The sequence below is a fragment of the Aplysia californica genome, unplaced genomic scaffold (genome assembly GCF_000002075.1).
Source record: "Aplysia californica isolate F4 #8 unplaced genomic scaffold, AplCal3.0 scaffold00301, whole genome shotgun sequence".
Lineage (NCBI taxonomy): Eukaryota > Metazoa > Mollusca > Gastropoda > Aplysiida > Aplysiidae > Aplysia > Aplysia californica.
The window spans coordinates 478559-495802 of NW_004797571.1; the positions used below are offsets into that span (position 1 = coordinate 478559).

The window sequence follows — 17244 nt, forward strand, 5'->3', positions numbered from 1 at the left end:
TGAAAAAGAAGACTGCAGATGTGAGAGATGTGGCAAGAGATGTGTCTCACAAATAGACGTCCTAATAAAACAGCACTATTCTCTCTGAAATCATCTTCTCTGGTGATACTTTTCAAAATCACTTGTTTTGTCCCATACAAACAGTAAGCCAGTCTTTTTCTATATTGTGTGTGCCGACATATTTTCAATATTCTGATCTAGTCCTGAGTCTTTTTTATATAACATACCTGTACTTTAAAACATGTATTTTCAAATCTTGTCTTTACTTCATAGTCAGAACCTCACACTGTTTAACTGCTTGACAGCAGTTTTTAGTAATTCATTCTTTTTTTTTCCAAACAGGTTCATAAGTTGTTTTCACTCCTAATTTTTTCTTTTTCATACAAGTTCAAAATCTGTTTTCATTTACCATAATGTGTTTTTATTTTATTAATACATTGCCTGTAAACCACTCTGTTTGAATATCAAATGATTAATGGCTCACTAAACCTAATTGGTCATATTATTTACTGTTTTCTATCGTGCCCTATTATCAACAGTCATATATTCATTCATATTAATCCAATCAAAGAGCTAGTCATAAAGGCATTTAAAAGTCAGATGCAATCGTGATAATAAATTTGATTTAAAACTTATATTTTGTGCTTTTATTTTGGCGTGATTTTACTGTGATTTACTTAGTTTTCATTCGTGATTTTTAAGAATTTCCGATAATATATAACTATACTTTTCTAGACAGCAAGAATATATAAACTGTAAATTTATATTTTTGTGCCTTTAATCAACGTTTTCGGTGAAATCTTCATATGTGTTTGTAAATGGACATAAAAGGTGTTGAGCCAAAAAACAAAAATTTGATAGAAATTGCTAAGCAGGGAGAAAACTGCTGTTTTCTTAGATTTCATTATTTTGACGAGAGCCTGATTCCACCCCGCTGCCTCACGTATCATGTAGTGTAAATGGTTAGGAGTGTCCCTGATACTTCTATTGTGTGGTGTAAGTTTGCCTACTGTTAAATCAAGTGAGGGAGATTAAAGGCCAATCTGCTGTAGGTTTTTTTTGTTTTTGTAAATTGTTTTACGGCGCTCGCAACTGCATAGGTCATATGAGCGCGCGGGACACACCTAATATTTTCAGTTGGTAGGAAATTTTGAATTTTGCCCGGGTGGCGGCCGAAGCCTACTCTTATCGATTTTAGACCACCAAGGGATCTTTAACGTGCGCAACTTGCACACAGGCCCTCCGAGATTTTTCGCCCTTGTCCGAGAAGGCTAGGTGTAGATCTTTCCTACCAGAAGTTCAGGGGTGTGGCAGAAAGACAGCAGTAAGAAGAAGCCAAGGAGTAGAAGTAGAAAGGCTGCAGAAAGAGTCAGGAGCCCAGAGGAGGGGCAAAGGAGGTGAGGGGGTGGGGGTAGAAAGTGGAAATGAAAGCAGACAACAGAACATTGCTAGAGAGCAGGAAAGGAGGTGAAAGGAGACAATTTTAGAGAAGAAAATTTTTCGGTCGCTACCCGGATTCGAACCCGCGACCTTTGAATGAGAGGCTAACACCTTAACCTCTAGGCCACGAGAGCCCCCTGCTGTAGGTTTACAAAGAGAATAGTATAGTTTTAAAAAATACCGTAAGTATCTTTTCATTTGACCTTACTGTGCCGGAGCCCTCTTTTTGGTACGGAACCTGACAGTGACTTACACATGCCTCTAAATTAGTCGTTCAATCCAAAGAAATAAACCTATTTCGATAATTCTTTATCCAATGAAAGAACTTTCGGTAAGAGAGACCTGTATTCTGCAATTGCTGAAAATTCATAATATTATCAAGTCGTCGTAAAGGAATCTGATCGAGCTGCTGCCAGCGGCTCACCGGCACAGCAGTTCTGACCACAATCTGCTGGGTGCGGCTTGCTGGAGATAAGGAGTAAAGTAAAGGGACTACTTGACACCTTCTATATATGTGAGGCAGATTGGTGGAATCAGGCTCTTGTTAATTTTTGGGCATGTAGAGTTATTGGTATCATCTTAAAGCTTGTGTACTTGTCTTTATATGGATGGAAAAAAAAAATCCATTTATCTTGAATACAAATCGAGATATTTGCGAAAGAAGGAGGTGGGGTTCACCTATTTTTAGAGGTAAAATTATTGAGAAAATGGCCGCCAAAGATTTGTTATTTCCTTTGCTAAAGAGTCAGTGCTAACTAAAAATTTACATTTTTTGTATCTTTAATCAATGTTTTTCAGAAAAATCCACACATAAACGAGTTCTTTAATGGGTATGAAAAGAGTTTAGCCGTAAAAAAAAAATTTGATAAAAATTCCCAAACCTGCGGAAAAATGCAAGTTTCTTCACTTTGATTATTTTGACGAGAGCCTGATTTCACCACGCTGCCTCCCATATTATATTTGTGAAAGTTTGTCACTTTGGTTGCTTAGAACTTCTGAACTACTTAACTTTCGAATTTGAAAAAATATAAAGGTGGTTCAGAATCGTTTAAAGGGTGCACAGTTATAGGAGTTTGAAGACACTGTAGTGTAATTTTCATTTTTTCATTTGTTTTGTTTAGATCTAATCTTGGGAAAGTCTGTCTTCTCAGACGCCTGCGTAAACAAGTGTGGCTTCCGTTCCCAACCAGTGTGCACTGGTTCCTCAATGACTCGATGATCGATTCTTATGAGGCCGTTCATTGTATGGGTACCTAGCCAGTTTTATAATATTTTAAATTCATGATTTTAATTTATTTTCAGATGTCAACAGAGCAAAGGACCAGCTTGAAGAATCTTGTCAAAATGAAAAGGTATTCCTGTCAACTGCTGTCAACTTTATAAATTTAAAAAATTCTTTTGTGTATATGAGCTCTTAGTAGCTGTCATATGATTTTGTTCATAGGGTTTGGTTGGGTTCTTCGAGGTGGGTTTTTTTTTTTAAGATTGTGTGTGTGTGTGCGCAAAGCTTTTATATTTCATAGTACCAAACTTACCAACCCATTATATATATGATAGATGTTGTTGTTGTTGTTTTTGTTATTATTGATCCAGCAACAGCTGGGCTCTCGCCCTTCTGTCCAATGCCATGTTGATGTAGTGATAAGTGCAGGTCTGCTGCAGTTGCTGTAATGTTCTCTCTCTCCCAGCCAACATAAAGGCTGAAAACTTTTTTCAAAACTGAAAAGTTGGCGGTTGGCGGGTGCTCTAGTGTGGTTTGCTTCTTTTGTCCTATCAAACATCTATCGTCTTTATCTCCCCTCCTTCTTTTTTCTGTTTGTTACTCTCTTGTAACACCTCTAATCTTCGGCACTTATGTGACTTTATTGTGTTACAAGTGTTGTAAAACACTTACTGAAACTAAACTAACAAATTTACCAGATTCTCGATTTTTGTGAACCAGGATCTGTGGAAATCAAGTACATGACCAATTCCTTCATTCGGCCCTGGATTTCAGCCAGTTGTTTGTTAGTTCTGGCTAGTCTAAACTTTAAAAAAAAGTAGCCTGTGATTTTATACCTCCCTTGACACAATTTAGAACAATTAGGAGGGTGGGCTTCTGACCCTGCCTGTCGGGGCCTACCCAGGCTGAGAGGGAGGCAACATCACTGCAGAAAGACGGAGATACTTGGCCAAAAACTTCGCCCCACTCAGGAAATGAACCCTGAAAAGTTGCCCACTAGAACAACGTACTATTGCTTTTTATTCTACACTTGGCTTTTTCCCATCTTCACGTCCGCAAATACTGCCATAAATTATGAAAACAGACAGCCAAAGAGGATTTGAGTGTGGCCTGGCTCTCTCTGAGTGCAAATCTACAGCATTTGCCCAGAGCTTATTTGACTGTATTTGTGTGTCTCCCGCGGGCGGGTGGAGGGCAGTATCACAGTCCTGTTTCTTTACACTCGGACCTCACACGCTGGCAGTCGACTCCGCCACTAACACCGAGATGGGGGCTCACTATTTTTCTAAGCCTGAGCAGTTGCTGCTGCTCTCAGTGCATGCACCTGTGGGTCGCGGGGTTCAGGTGTGTGTGTGTGTGTGTGTGGGGGGGGGGAGGAGGAACAGAGCACCTGCTTACTTACAGGCTGTCGGATTTTTGTCCTGTTGAGAGGGAGTGTGCAGCAGAACTTTTTTCCTGTGAGTGGTGTGAACTAAGGTTCTTGATGTTGTTATGGCTGAGATCTAGTTGGACTTCTGTCGAGAGCTCTGTCTGTGTGTGTGTGTGTCTGTATGTGTGTTTGTGCGTGTGTATGTTTGTGTGTGTGTTTGTTTGTGTCTGTCTGTCTGTCTCTTTCTCTCTTTCTGTCTCTCCCTTTTCTCTCTACCCTTCCCTCTCCCTCATGCTATTTCCCTCCCGCTCCCCCCCTCTCTCTCTCTCTCTTTCTCTCTCTCTCTCTCTCTCTCTCTCTCTCTCTCTCTCTCTCTCTCTCTCTCTCTCTCTCTCTCTTCCCCCCCCCCTCCCCCGCTTCTCAGGAGTAACCAAAAGCGAGCAGACAGGAAAAGTATAAAACATACTTTTGTCATTAATGTGGTTTTGCTGCTTCTGACCTAAATAGAGAATATGATTTTTCTCTTTTTCAGCATGAATATGACAATAGGATCAAGTCTATCAACCAGCAACATTCAATGCTCCAGGTAAGCCCTCCTCCTTCCCCTCCCCCTCCCCCTCCTCCTCCCCCTCCCCCTCCCCCTCCCCCTCTCAATGCTCTTTTTTTGTGACCACCTGTGTGAGACAGTGGACTCTAGTGGTTGGTGGTTCCGGGTTTGGTTTTTTTTGTTGTTTTTTTAGTTTTTAAAAAATTTACCCTGGGTGGTTGGCGTGTGCTCTGATCTGGTTTGCTCCTTCTTTCCTATCAAACATCTATCGTCTTTATCTCCCCTCCTTCTTTTTTCTGTTTGTTACTCTCTTGTAACTTATATGACCTTATTGTTTTGCAAGTGCCGTGACACTTTTACTAAAACTAAAAAATCTAATCTTTGGCACTTATGTGACCTTATTGTGTTACAAGTGCTGTAAAACACTTACTGAAACTAAACTAGAAAAATTTACCAGATCCTCGATTCTTGTGAGCCAGGATCTGTAGGAATCAAGAACGTGACCAATTACTTCATTCGGCCCTGGACCCTCAGCCAGTTATTTGTTAGTTCCGGAAAGTCTAGACTTTAAAAAAAAGTAGCCTGTGATTTTATACCCCCCCCCCCCTTGAGACAATTTAGAACAATTAGGGGGTGGGCTTCTGACCCTGCCTGTCAGGGCCTACCCAGGCTGAGAGGGAGGCAACATCTCTTCAGAAAGACCGAGATACTTGGCAAAAACCTTCGCCCCACTCAGGAAATGAACTTGGGAGTCCTGCTGTACCACAGGTCACAGACGCGGGTAGTATAGACCTTAGTCTAAACCAGTGCTTGATGACTTTCGGTGAATCCAGATCCTAGACATTTACTTGATTACTTATTATTTTCTACTGATATTGTTAGTAATACTCTTAATTTGTTTTTGTTGTAATGTGGCTGCTGCCACGGTTACTCACCGTTCGTTGACCGCGATTCAGAAACTGTATCCGTGCCCCAAAAGACGAAAATGCACTGCGGAAATGTTCTTGCTTCCAGAGCCAGTTCAAAGAAACGGAAGCGGACCTGATGAAGCTGAAGAACGACATGGACAACTTGCGATCGGAGCACATGCAAGCGGAGACCCAGCACGCCTCAGAGTACCAGCAGTTCAAGCAGCAGAAGGAGATAGAGATCTCCGATTTGAAAGGTGAGTCAGTGCTGATAATTTTCCGCGGATCCACGGATTTCCGCTTTTTTTGTTTTGTTTCCGAAATATTACTACAGAAGTAAAGATATGTGTTATATTATTGTAGTTTGTATTAGAGCTCTGTGTTGAAATTTCGGGGTTGCAACGAGGTCGGAATATTTTCCTCTTTTTTGACTTTTTCTCATTATCAGCACGCGTTAGTGTTATAATTGTTTAGTAAGTGGGTGTGTGTGTTTTGGGTTACGTTTTTTTTTTTGAGGGGGGGGGGTTGTTCTTTAGTTGAGCAGATGTCTTTTGTGTAATGGTTGGGTTCTTCATTTTGACTTTACTTTACCTCACCTTACCTTGCCTTGCCTTGCCTTGCCTTGCCTTGCCTTGCCTTGCCTTGCCTTACCTTACCTTACCTTACCTTACCTTACCTTACCTTACCGTACCTTACTTTACAGTAACTTGCCTTGCCTTACCTTACCTTACTTTACCTTACTTTGCCCTGATTTACCTTACCTTACCTTACCTTACCTTGCCCTGACTTACCTTACCTTGCCTTACCTTGCCTTACCTTACCTTACCTTACCTTACCTTACCTTACCTTACCTTACCTTACCTTACCTTGCCCTGACTTGCCTTGCCTTACCTTACCTTACCTTACCTTACTTTACCTTACCTTACCTTACCTTACCTTACCTTACCTTACCTTACCTTACCGTACCTTACCCTGACTTACCTTACCTTACCTTACCTTACCTTACCTTACCTTACCTTACCTTACCTTACCTTACCTTACCTTACCCTGACTTACCTTGCCTTACCTTTCCTTACCTTACCTTACCTTACCTTACCTTACCTTACCTTACCTTACCTTACCTTACCTTACCATACCTTACCTTACCTTACCTTACCTTACCTTACCTTATCTTACCTTGCCCTGACTTACCTTACCTTACCTTGCCTTGCCATGCCTTACTTTACCTTTCCTTACTTTACCTTTCCTTACTTTACCTTTCCTTACCTTACCTTACTCTTGTGACCTGCTATTTCCGGGGTGCCTTGATAGTCAAAGCAGATGTTGTGCTGTTGAAGGTGAGCAGAGTAAGCCTGATTCCCTGTAAAGACTTCTCGATTGACATCCAGCCCTTGGCGCTCATATGACCTTATGCAGTTGCGGGCGCCGTAAAACCCTCTACTAAAAAAATAATTCTGTAGCTTGTATGTAGTGCTTTTTCAGAGCTCGAAATGGCCATTCTCATTTTTATGTGCATCTATTTTTCTTTCATGTTTTCATTTTATGTTTTTGTTACCTCTCCTTTGCTTCTCATGCGCTCATATGACGTATGCAGCTGCAAGACTTTTCACCAAAATTTTCTCCTCCTTTGCTACAGAAATGCAAGGGAAGTAACTGAAATTAAAGGGCTTGAATATGCATTTTGGACTTTTAGCTGTTTGTCCCCTTGAATGTGAAATCATGTTTTAGTTTTTGTTAGAGGTTTGTTTGTTTTGGTAAGTGTTTTACGGCGCTCGCAACTGCATAAGGTCATATGAGCGCGCGGGTCACACCTAATATTTTCAGTTGGTAGAATATTTTGAATTTTGCTCGGGTGGCGACCGAAGCCTACTCTTATCGATTTTAGACCACCAAGGGATCTTTAACGTGCGCAACTTGCACACGGGCCCTCCGAGATTTTTCGCCCTTGTCCGAGAAGGCTAGGTGTAGGGGTGTGGCTGAAAGACAGCAGTAAGAAGAAGCGAAGGAGTAGCAGTAGAAAGGCTGCAGAAAGAATCAGGAGCCCAGAGGAAGGGGCAAAGGAGGTGGGGGCGGAAAGAGGAGACAAAAGCAAACGACAGAACATTGCTGGAGAGCAGGAAATGAGGTGAAAGGAGACAAATTTAGAGAAGAAAATTTTTCGGTCGCTACCCGGATTCGAACCCGGGACCTTTTGAATGAGAGGCCAACACCTTAACCTCTAGGCCCTGAGAGCCCACAGTTTTTGTTAGAGGTTTAACTCTTTAAACCCCATCGGATACTAGTGACAACTGTTTCACTTCATTCAGTGCTAGTTTTCGCTTGTTTTTCGAAACCATTCCTGAACCAAGTTTTTAAGTAATGACTAAAAGCCTTTGTTTCCGCTGTTTAGAAGTGGGAGGCAAACTTTTGGGGTTATAGTGAGACATAGTGCACCAGGTTTAGGTGACAATAGAAAAAACTCAGGGTTTAAAGAGTTAAGGCACTTAAAACACAAATAGGTCGTTTCAGTGCTGAGAGGGAGATTGTACTGATTGTTAGGAACACTGATATTTTTCAGTCATATTGTTTGACAACAAAAGTAGTATTGATCAAGTCCCAGTACATTATTTCATCTTATGTGGGTTTTATTCTACTTTTGCTGGCATGGACATAACTGTCACAGTACTCACTTCTTTGTTTTGTTTTGCAGGTGGTTGGCAGGTACTTTGATGTGGTTTGCTCCTTCATTCCTATCAAAAATCAATTGTCTCTATTTCCCCTTTCTTTCTTTTTTTTTTGGTATGTTTCTCTCTAGTAAACATCTCTAATTTTTGACACTTACTTATTTAATCAAACCGTGTTGCAGGTGCCATAAAACTTGTGCAAGAAATGAACCCCCCCCCCAAAAAAAAACAAACTTTTTTTTTGTTGTTGTTATTCAGTCAGATGAGCTCCACACCACCAACCAGCAACAAGATCTCTTATCTTGGCGCTTCATTTGACCAAATTGTGTTGCAAGTGCCGTAAAACTTGTGCGTGGGTGGTTGGCGGGTGCTCTGGTGTGGTTTGCTTCTTCGTTCCTATGAGACATGTATTGTCCTTATCTCCCCTTCTTCTTTTTAAGTTTGTTATTCTCTTGTAACACCTCTAATCTTCTGGCGCTCGTATGACCATACGCAGTTGCGAGTGCCGTAAAACCTCTACTAAAACTTTAAAAACTAAAAACTTCTGCAAGAACTAAAAAAAAAACAACCCCCCCAGAAAACTTCAAAAACTTTTTTACTGTTGTTTTTGTTCTCTCAGACCAGCTGGTCAACCGCGACAAACGTAACGAGGAGCTGTCCCAGTCGGTCGCCGCCCTGCAGCAGCAGATACAGAGTCTGCAGGTGAGGAGGAAAACATTTATTGATTTTTTGTTTGTTTAATTATCCATTTTTATTGATCGGCAAGAAGGGCTGGGCAATAAGTTGCTTTAGCAAAATCCAGATACTATGTTAGTGCACCTCTTCGGCAAATAATATGATATGAACCGCTTTGGCGAATGGGTTAGAACCACTTCGACAAACGGGTTAACAATACTTCAACACATGGGTGTACCCACTTCGGCAAACGGGTCAGGAAAGAGAGTTTAAGAGTCTGAATTCGGATAATGTTTCATTGAGAATTATCCGGTTGTCCTTGTTGATTATCCAGATTTTGCCCACCTCTATCGACGAGGGGAGGGGGGGGGGGGGAGAATTTGAGTTTACAATGGCCTAACTTAATATATTATACGCGATGTATTAATATGGTACACAGAATCATGAGTGCATAGATATATTGTACAGACTGAAACATGCAGATGATATATATATATATATATATATATATAATATATATATATATATATATATGTAGTACAATTATAAATGCCATTGCTTGTTGCCTCCGTGCTGTGCTTTGGTTTCTTTTTTTAAAGCGAAGGTTATCGTGTCTTTCTCAAGGACGTACCCAGTGACCACCTGTTGCTATATTCTTTCAGATACATATATCTTTCTTTTTTTTTTTTTTTTTGTTCTTGGTCAAACTGCTCCTTTTCAGGAAATTTCTTAAAGTGTAGATTTTCAATATTTTTTTTAGGTGTATGAGACATCTCGCCAAGCCTCGAAGAATTGATTCCAGCACGTCTTTTTTGTTTGGTTTTTTTTCTTTCTTTTTTTTCCGGATACCGTACTGTTCTCAGAGATACCAATGTATTTGTAGAATCTGGTTTGTGCCTAACTTACTTCCAATTATCGGTATAAAACCTTTTTTTTTTTTAATTAAGGATAATTATGTCAACCTGTAATGTGGAAGTTAGTGTGCTTTGTTCCATGTTATTTCCTGACGCCTGAACACGTGGGTGTGGCTCGTTTGTCCTCCTCGTTACTGCATGGATGTCTCCATTCACTGTCCAATTTGTTCTTTATAAGTCAAAATGCCCGCTTCCCCCCGGCCCTCCCCCCCCCCCCCCCCCCACTCTATTTTCATGCACATATGGTTTGTGAATTAGTCTCTCTGCATGATCTAAATTTGTATGCCATACTTAATACTTCAATTTTTGACATTGCGTTGTGTCGCAGGAATTCTTTTTTTTTCCCATGTTCAGCTAATTTTTAAAAAATGCATTTAATAGGTAAGGGCCTTGAACATCTATTAGCCCTCACTCACTGGTGAAATTGAAGGCAAACTAGGCAGAGGTAGACAGAGCAACTTTCTTGGAAAGTTTAAACAGATACGTAACAGGCAAAGATCAGGATAATATAATTAATTTTTTTGAGAGCCTCTGAGCAAAGGAATGAATGGAGAATCATGGTCGCTGATGTCTGTCACAGATCTGGCACTTGATGATAATGAATAAGTTTGGGAAGCTGTGATTATTGTTCTTGTTCTGCGGACATTATTCTTTAGAGTTTGTCTTGAGTCTTGCCCCTTTGTGTATGTGGGTGGTTGGCGGGTGCTCTGGTGTGGTTTGCTTCTTCTTTCCTATCAAACATCTATCGTCCTTATCTCCCCTTCGTCTTTTTTATGTTTGTTACTCTCTTGTAACAGCTCTAATCTTCTGGCGCTCATATGACCTTACGAGCGCCATAAAACCTCTACTAAAATTAAACTAAAACTTTGTGTATGGTTCATGGGGCTTCCCCCCCTCCCTCACATATTTCTTCTTTTTCTGATTCTGTTTAGTCCATGCAGAAGTCCAATATCTCTGATGCAGATGTTGAAGAGGTGATTTATCTGCACTTGTGCTTGGAGTTTCCTCTCTTTTTGTGTGTGCAATGCTTTTTCTTTTGCGTTTTAAACAAAATCTTGTACCGAAATTCAATTTTTCACTCCGTAAAACTTATAATTTGGGAATTAAGAATGATGAGATTGGTGATTGGTTAATTTAAATGATGCAACCGGTGAAAAGGTTAGTTTTTTGATTTTAAGGGCTTTGTTCCCACTCTGATTGACTTGGAGTCCCCTCTGTGGCATCTCAAACAGTTCTTGGACAGTTTCGAGTTACCTAATTTCGGTGAATTTTTTCATCCCATAAGGGAAAGGGGAGACGTTGCTACCGTCGTGGTTATTTTTTTCTGTGGCGTTGTATGACGAGCTTACTAATTTCCGTTGTCATATATTCATTCAAGAGTTTAATTAAAACTTAATTGTCAATCAGTCACCTGAGTCAGTCAATCAGTCGATCGGTTGGTCAGACAGTCAGTCTCTTCATATGGGTTTATAATTGGATTCTTTACCACACCTGTTTTACTTTTTTTGCCTTTTAAGCATTCCTTTGCCGATCATTTTGAAAGACTAGCAGTGAATTGTCCTATGTTTTCTAATCGTGTCTGAATGATAACTCTTAAAATGTTTGGACGACTTTTGTCTTGGAAAAGCTTTTGTTAGCGCTGGACTTGTGTATGGCTCACTAGATCTTTTCCTTCCCACTGAACTCTGAAACATGCCTTTTCTCACTCTTCCTTCAACCACAACCACTTACCCCCCCCCCACACACACACACACACTTTCTCACCACCACCACCCCTTCCCCCAACTCAGCCCTCCCAGTACTACTGACATGTTGTAACGTGTTGCCTGTCCCGTTGTCCAGTTTCGGTCACCCTGCTTCGTCCAGCACGACGTGTTAGTCCCAGTGTTTTCACAGATGCACTCCTACACGCTTTGTGTTTGGTTTTGTTCCCAGTTTGTTTGCAACCACCAGAGTCTGTAACATTTACCGACATAGTGGGTGGCTGGTGGGGTGTTCTGTTGTGGTTTGCTCCTTCTTTCCCATCAGACGTGGATTGTCCATATCTCTCTGTCTTCTGTTCTTTGTTTGTTGTGCGATAGTAACACCTCTCATCTTCGGTACTTATAGAACCTGTTGAGGTTGCAAGTGCTGTAAAACTCATACTAGAACTAAGCTAAACAAAGTGTATGTGGTTTGATTTGCCGCGTTATAACAAGCTGATCTTGTTTTTGTTTTTGTGTTGTTCTTTTTCACCCAAGGTCCTTCTTATCCCATGCCAAGGGGAATTCCCAATTGTCAAATTATTTCTTTTTTTTTTTTATGCTCCGGTGCGGTTTGCTCCTTCTTTCCCCTGAAACATCTATCGCCATTATCTGTGCTCCTTCTTTTTTGTGTTTGTTCCTCTCTTGTAACACCTCTAATCTTCTGGCGCTCATATGACCTTATGTAGTTGCGAGCGCCGTAAAACCTCTACTAAAACTAAAAACTAAAAGAAGATGTCCCAGCATGCCTGTACAGCCCAGCGGCGGTTCGCTCCTGGTAACTCACCGAGTCTCCCACCTTCATCAGGTCCAGCAGCAACAGGAGCAGCAGAGAGAACAAGCCGTGGAGCAAACTTTGAGGATTGCGCAGGTTAAAACTTTCCTCCTAGCAGGTTTTCTTTTCTTGGGCTCTGACTTCATCCCTCTCTTTCTCTCACACTGTACTGGTTGAATTCTGAGCAGGTGCCTTCATTTTTTTTTCATTTTTTTTTTTTAACCCTTGCCCCATCCTACAAAGTGACACCATCTGATTAGAATAAGGTTGTGCACGTGTTATGTTAGCCATAGTCAGCACAAAGTTACGATACGATTAGTTTTGTAGATGGTAGACTGACACATTGTTACTTTTTCTAGTTTGCAATTCCCTTTCACCCAAGAGGCAGCTGGAAATTTTACATGTAGAGATTAGATTCAGGATAAATATTTCGGAGCCTTTTTAATCATCCACACCCAGTTATTCACCGTTCCACTGTCTGTGACCTATAATTGTTTTATTATGTGACCATCCCACCGTCTGAAATTGAAGATGTGTGTCAAATGTCAAAGAGGTTCTGAGTGTTTCAACCATTAATTGTTAACGTGATGTAAGTTCTTCTTTTAAAATAGAACAAGTTTTAGCCTTGCGTTTTACTTTGAGATGGTTTTCGTTACCCATTTTTCTCTTATTTTGTGTGAGACATCTGTCGGAGACTGGTGTGGAGCAAGGTTTTGTGCGCTAATGTTTTCTGTGGTATGGGGTTTAAGTACCGGTATTTTATTATTTTTTCTGTTGATTGCTAATATTTTTGTTTAACAACTACTGTTCTTTCATAAAGACATACTGAGTTTGTGTGACTAAACATAACATTGAATGTCGTGGTGAAGGAATTCCCAGAATAAGGAACAGACCTCTACTGTCTTTAGGATGAGGGTTATGGTTAAGTAAATTTTACATTTTCTCCCTCCTCCTTCCCCTCCCCCTTCCCTCCCCACTTGCTGGATTAGAAAGAGGACATAATGTTTCGGCTGCTGCCGTGCAGTAGAGGGCACAGTGCTGCCTTAATAGACAAAATATTTGTGCTGAAATTGTCTACATTTTATGTCTTAGAACGACAGGGATGTAACTCCACTTTTGTTGCGAGAACTGAGCTACACGCTACACATTGCTTGACGCAGATGCCCTGCACACTGTGTCAAAGGCTCAAGACAATCCAACCCGAACTTTTTCAGTTCGATGCTTAACAAAAAATGTAATAACATTTTAGCTGTACAAGTGTCGATCTATGAGTCCCATTTTCTCAAACCTATGCCTCATGGAGTTAAAAAAACCCGGTCGTTCTTAGTAGTGGGTGCCCATTGGCATGATCGGTTTGTGAGGTGGGCTGGCCAGATTGAGGGGGCAAAGTGACCATCGTGGCACAAACCGATCGCCTGGCTCGCAGCCAATACAACAGTTGCGTTTGTTTTCAAGACCGCGAATCGGGCGATCTGTTAGTCGACCCACCTAATGGGCACTGGGTTTTAGGCGCAGTGTGACAAATTTGGCCAGTGACCAGAACGTTACAGTTGCAGTAATTTAGAGTATCGGTAAATAGAGAATGTTGTAGCCTTGGCATTCGTCACCATTTCGGTCTCAGTTTCTCGTCTGATCTGACACAAGTATGAAAGCGCTGGCTTCTGTGGTGTAGCGTTTGGGCGTTTTGCTGTGGCATGCCGAAAAAAAACTACGTTCGGTTCCCAAGTGGGGAGAAATTTTTACCGAATATATTGGTCTTTTTGCAGGGATGTTGCATCCCTCTCAGCCTGGTTTGGCCTAATCAGGGAGGGTGGAGAGCGCCTCCTAAATGATCGAAATTGTGTCGATGGAGGTGTTAAAATACATACATTTAGAAAAAGATAAAATTTTTAAACATAAGAGCGCGAAGACAAAAATTTGAGGGATGCATTTGAAATTGTCTGTCCGACCAAATGCCTGGAACGAAAGTACTGGGTTAACAGTTTTTGTTTTGGCCCGACCCCCACCCCCTGCATTCCCTTCTTTATTTGATTTTTTTTGTTCATCTTGATTACATTATGTCACGCCAATGCTTTAGTCAGCCCACAGATCTAGTTGCACGCCTAAGATTCTTACTTTTCCTGTCCAGGCACAACTGCAGGAGGAGCAACTACACAATGAGAATCTCAGACAAAATTACAGTTCCTTGCAGGTTACAATTTGGGCTGTGTTTGACATTTCCCTGCTTCTCTCCCTTCCTGTGCCTGGGATAATGATGGGCTTGGCCACCTGCATTGTTGCTGTCGGTTAATTTTTAAAAATAGAAGAAGAAGAAAGCTTTGAATATGTATAGAATTATGTTTATTTTTATGCATACTCCAAAATACCCCCCCCCCCCCTAAAATTGACCAAGAGTGTTGTAGTAATTTCAGAAATGTTGTCATTTCAGTGTGAAAAAAAAAAATGACTTCCAGGTTGTTTTTTTCCTTTGATTTTGGAATGTTTCTCATATGAGGTCGCTTTTTTGCTTCTATATTATGCTTCCTCACCTGTGTACGGATTAGCCCTGTATTGTTTGTAGCTCAAAGCTAGCAGAAAGGATTTGATTTTTGATGATTTCATGCAGATATGGAAGGACAAAAGAAGAGGGAGCTTTTGCTGCTGTGAAACTCGTCCATTATGGTGTCTCTTTTGCACGTTTCTCAAGTCTTTGGTCGGTCAGCTAGATGGAATTCAACACATTTTGTAAATCCTTTGGGTGTCATGTATTGGTTGCTTTGTGTCTATGGCCAGGGGTGTTCTGTGCCTCCAAGTCGCTGCAGAATGAAATTGTGTAGTGTCTCAGGCACCTAGCGAAAACACACCTAACGAAATAGACACATAGCAAACTGAAAACAGGTCTCTTATTCCTGATTTTCATTTATTAGATGAAGAACTGTCAAAATAGGTTTGCTAGTTTCGATTTAATGACGTTTTTTGTCATTTTTAGATTTAGTTTTTGTCATTTTTAGATTTAGCAAACCGGTATTCAGGTGTGGAATCTTTTTTTTATACATTTATAATCATTGTATTTAAAACACGCACACATACATATAAATTCATACACAGCGAAAAGATTTGCGTGTTCCACTGGTTTTGCTGTGTGGGTGCTAGACTTTGAGGTTGATAAGGAATAAATCCTTAAATGGGGAAGACAATGTTAGCCTAGATGGAAATTAATGAAAGTAGAATAAAAACAGAAAGTATGAAATCTTTTTTTTTTTTAAGTGACCAAGACATTTTGGAGGCGATTTCTTGAAATGATGATAATAAATAGCAATTGTACAGTATCTCATATCCTCATTCAACAGCAAGCTCTGTAATAAGATAAGATAAGATACATCTTTGTTGTCCAGATCCTGGCACATTGGTTTGGTGTTTCACCACGTGTACACACACACGCACACACACACACACACTCATGCACACACATGTAGCATGTAGGCTTACAATCACATGCATAATATGAATGAGCAGCAATATTATAAACATTAATAATCGTAAGCTAGATACACACTCAATGTTATTTTGATGCATGCCCTTAACAGTCTGAACTATAGGTGAATATAAACGAAAGATTATATTTATGGAAAGTTCAGTGAGCAGACTTACTCTTGTTGAAAGTAAAATATTTGGATCGTCAAGCCAGTTGTTTTTGCCATCTGTGTATGTTCACTTAAAGGTTCACTTGTCATTTTCTTAACCGTGTTTTGAACGTTGTACGTTTTTTCTAGCTGTGGTGTTCCTTCCTGGGTCAGTGTTTTTTGCCTTTAAAAAAATCTTTTGAAATTCAACTAGCCTTCTTTGTGGGTGGTTGGAGGGGGGGCCACTGGTAGGTCCTTTACTTTTCCACTGTTGTTTCTGTCTGTCTGTCTGTCTGTCTGTCTGTCTGTCTGTCTGTCTGTATTACTTTTTCCCCTCACTAAAAGACCATTATTGTGTCGATGTGCTTCTATTTACTCAAACAAACAACCCACTGCCCCCGGGGCAGTGCCACTGACTGTAGTGTCTTTAGGCCATTCCCAAAGGGGGGACATTTCTCGTTCAAGCACAGTAGAATTGTAAATGGGCTGATTCATGTCATGCTCATAACTGTGCCTGATCTGCAACAGGGAACTGCTGCTTTTTCTTTCCTAATCCTTGCTATTGTCATTTTCCTCTACTTCTTTTGTATGTATTGTTTGTCACACTTGTGACCTGCTATTTCCGGGGTGCCTTGATAGTTGAAGCAGACATTGTGCTGTTGAAGCTAGAGAGGTGAGCAGAGTAAGACTGTAAAGACTTCTCTGTTGACACCCACCCCTTGGCGCTCATATGACCTTATGCAGTTGCAAGCGCCGTAAAACCCTCTACTATAATAATAAACAACCCACTGGTAGGTCTGTTGTCTCTGTCTGTCTGTCTTACTTTTTCCCCAGCACTACTAAATGACCATTATTGTGTCGATGTGCTTCTCTTTACTCAAACAAACACACAAAATGAGCCCACTTTTCTGTGCCAGCAAATATAACTTTACATTGTTCATTTTGCATGGGGGTCTGTTTGTGTCCACTCGGTATTTTTCTCCCCTGTGCCTTCAGACATTGTTGCTACTGTTGGTTGTCTGTCGAAGGTTTTATTGATGGGTGATACCTCGTTCTTTCTGTGTGTGCTCTTCTTTGTGAGAGTGGAGCGTCTTCTTTCTTGTGCCGTGGAAGGAGATTAGTGTTACTGAGTTTTTAACTCTGTGTGTGTTATGTGTGTGTGTGTGTGTAGAGGGGGGGTACTTATAGTAGAGTTCCAAGATGTGTATACTAAGAACTGAACGATATCGATACTCAAGGTTCTTTGACATGATGTTGGTCTTGCGGGTAATGTTCAAATAAAGACTAGACAGTGTAATTGATTGTAGGAGAAATTTTTTGGTTTCCTCTATTATATTTTTATTATATTTAGTAGAAGTTTTATGGCACTCGCAACTGCATAAGGTCA

General features: G+C 40.7%; 1 protein-coding gene across 5 annotated transcripts in view; it reads left to right on the forward strand.

The window, feature by feature from the left end:
• Positions 1-17244, forward strand: part of LOC101861593 (putative uncharacterized protein DDB_G0271606) — a 39797-nt gene that overhangs the window by 2161 nt on the left and 20392 nt on the right. For 2 of the 5 annotated variants that reach the window (XM_035970651.1, XM_035970653.1), the window contains exons 2-8: positions 2743-2792; positions 4564-4617; positions 5593-5743; positions 8769-8851; positions 10671-10712; positions 12289-12351; positions 14384-14446. In XM_035970651.1, the coding sequence (XP_035826544.1) occupies positions 2743-2792; positions 4564-4617; positions 5593-5743; positions 8769-8851; positions 10671-10712; positions 12289-12351; positions 14384-14446 (506 nt within the window). The remainder of the gene's footprint in view (positions 1-2742; positions 2793-4563; positions 4618-5592; positions 5744-8768; positions 8852-10670; positions 10713-12288; positions 12352-14383; positions 14447-17244) is intronic. The other 3 variants (XM_013084543.2, XM_035970652.1, XM_005101855.3) reach the window with 3 other exon arrangements.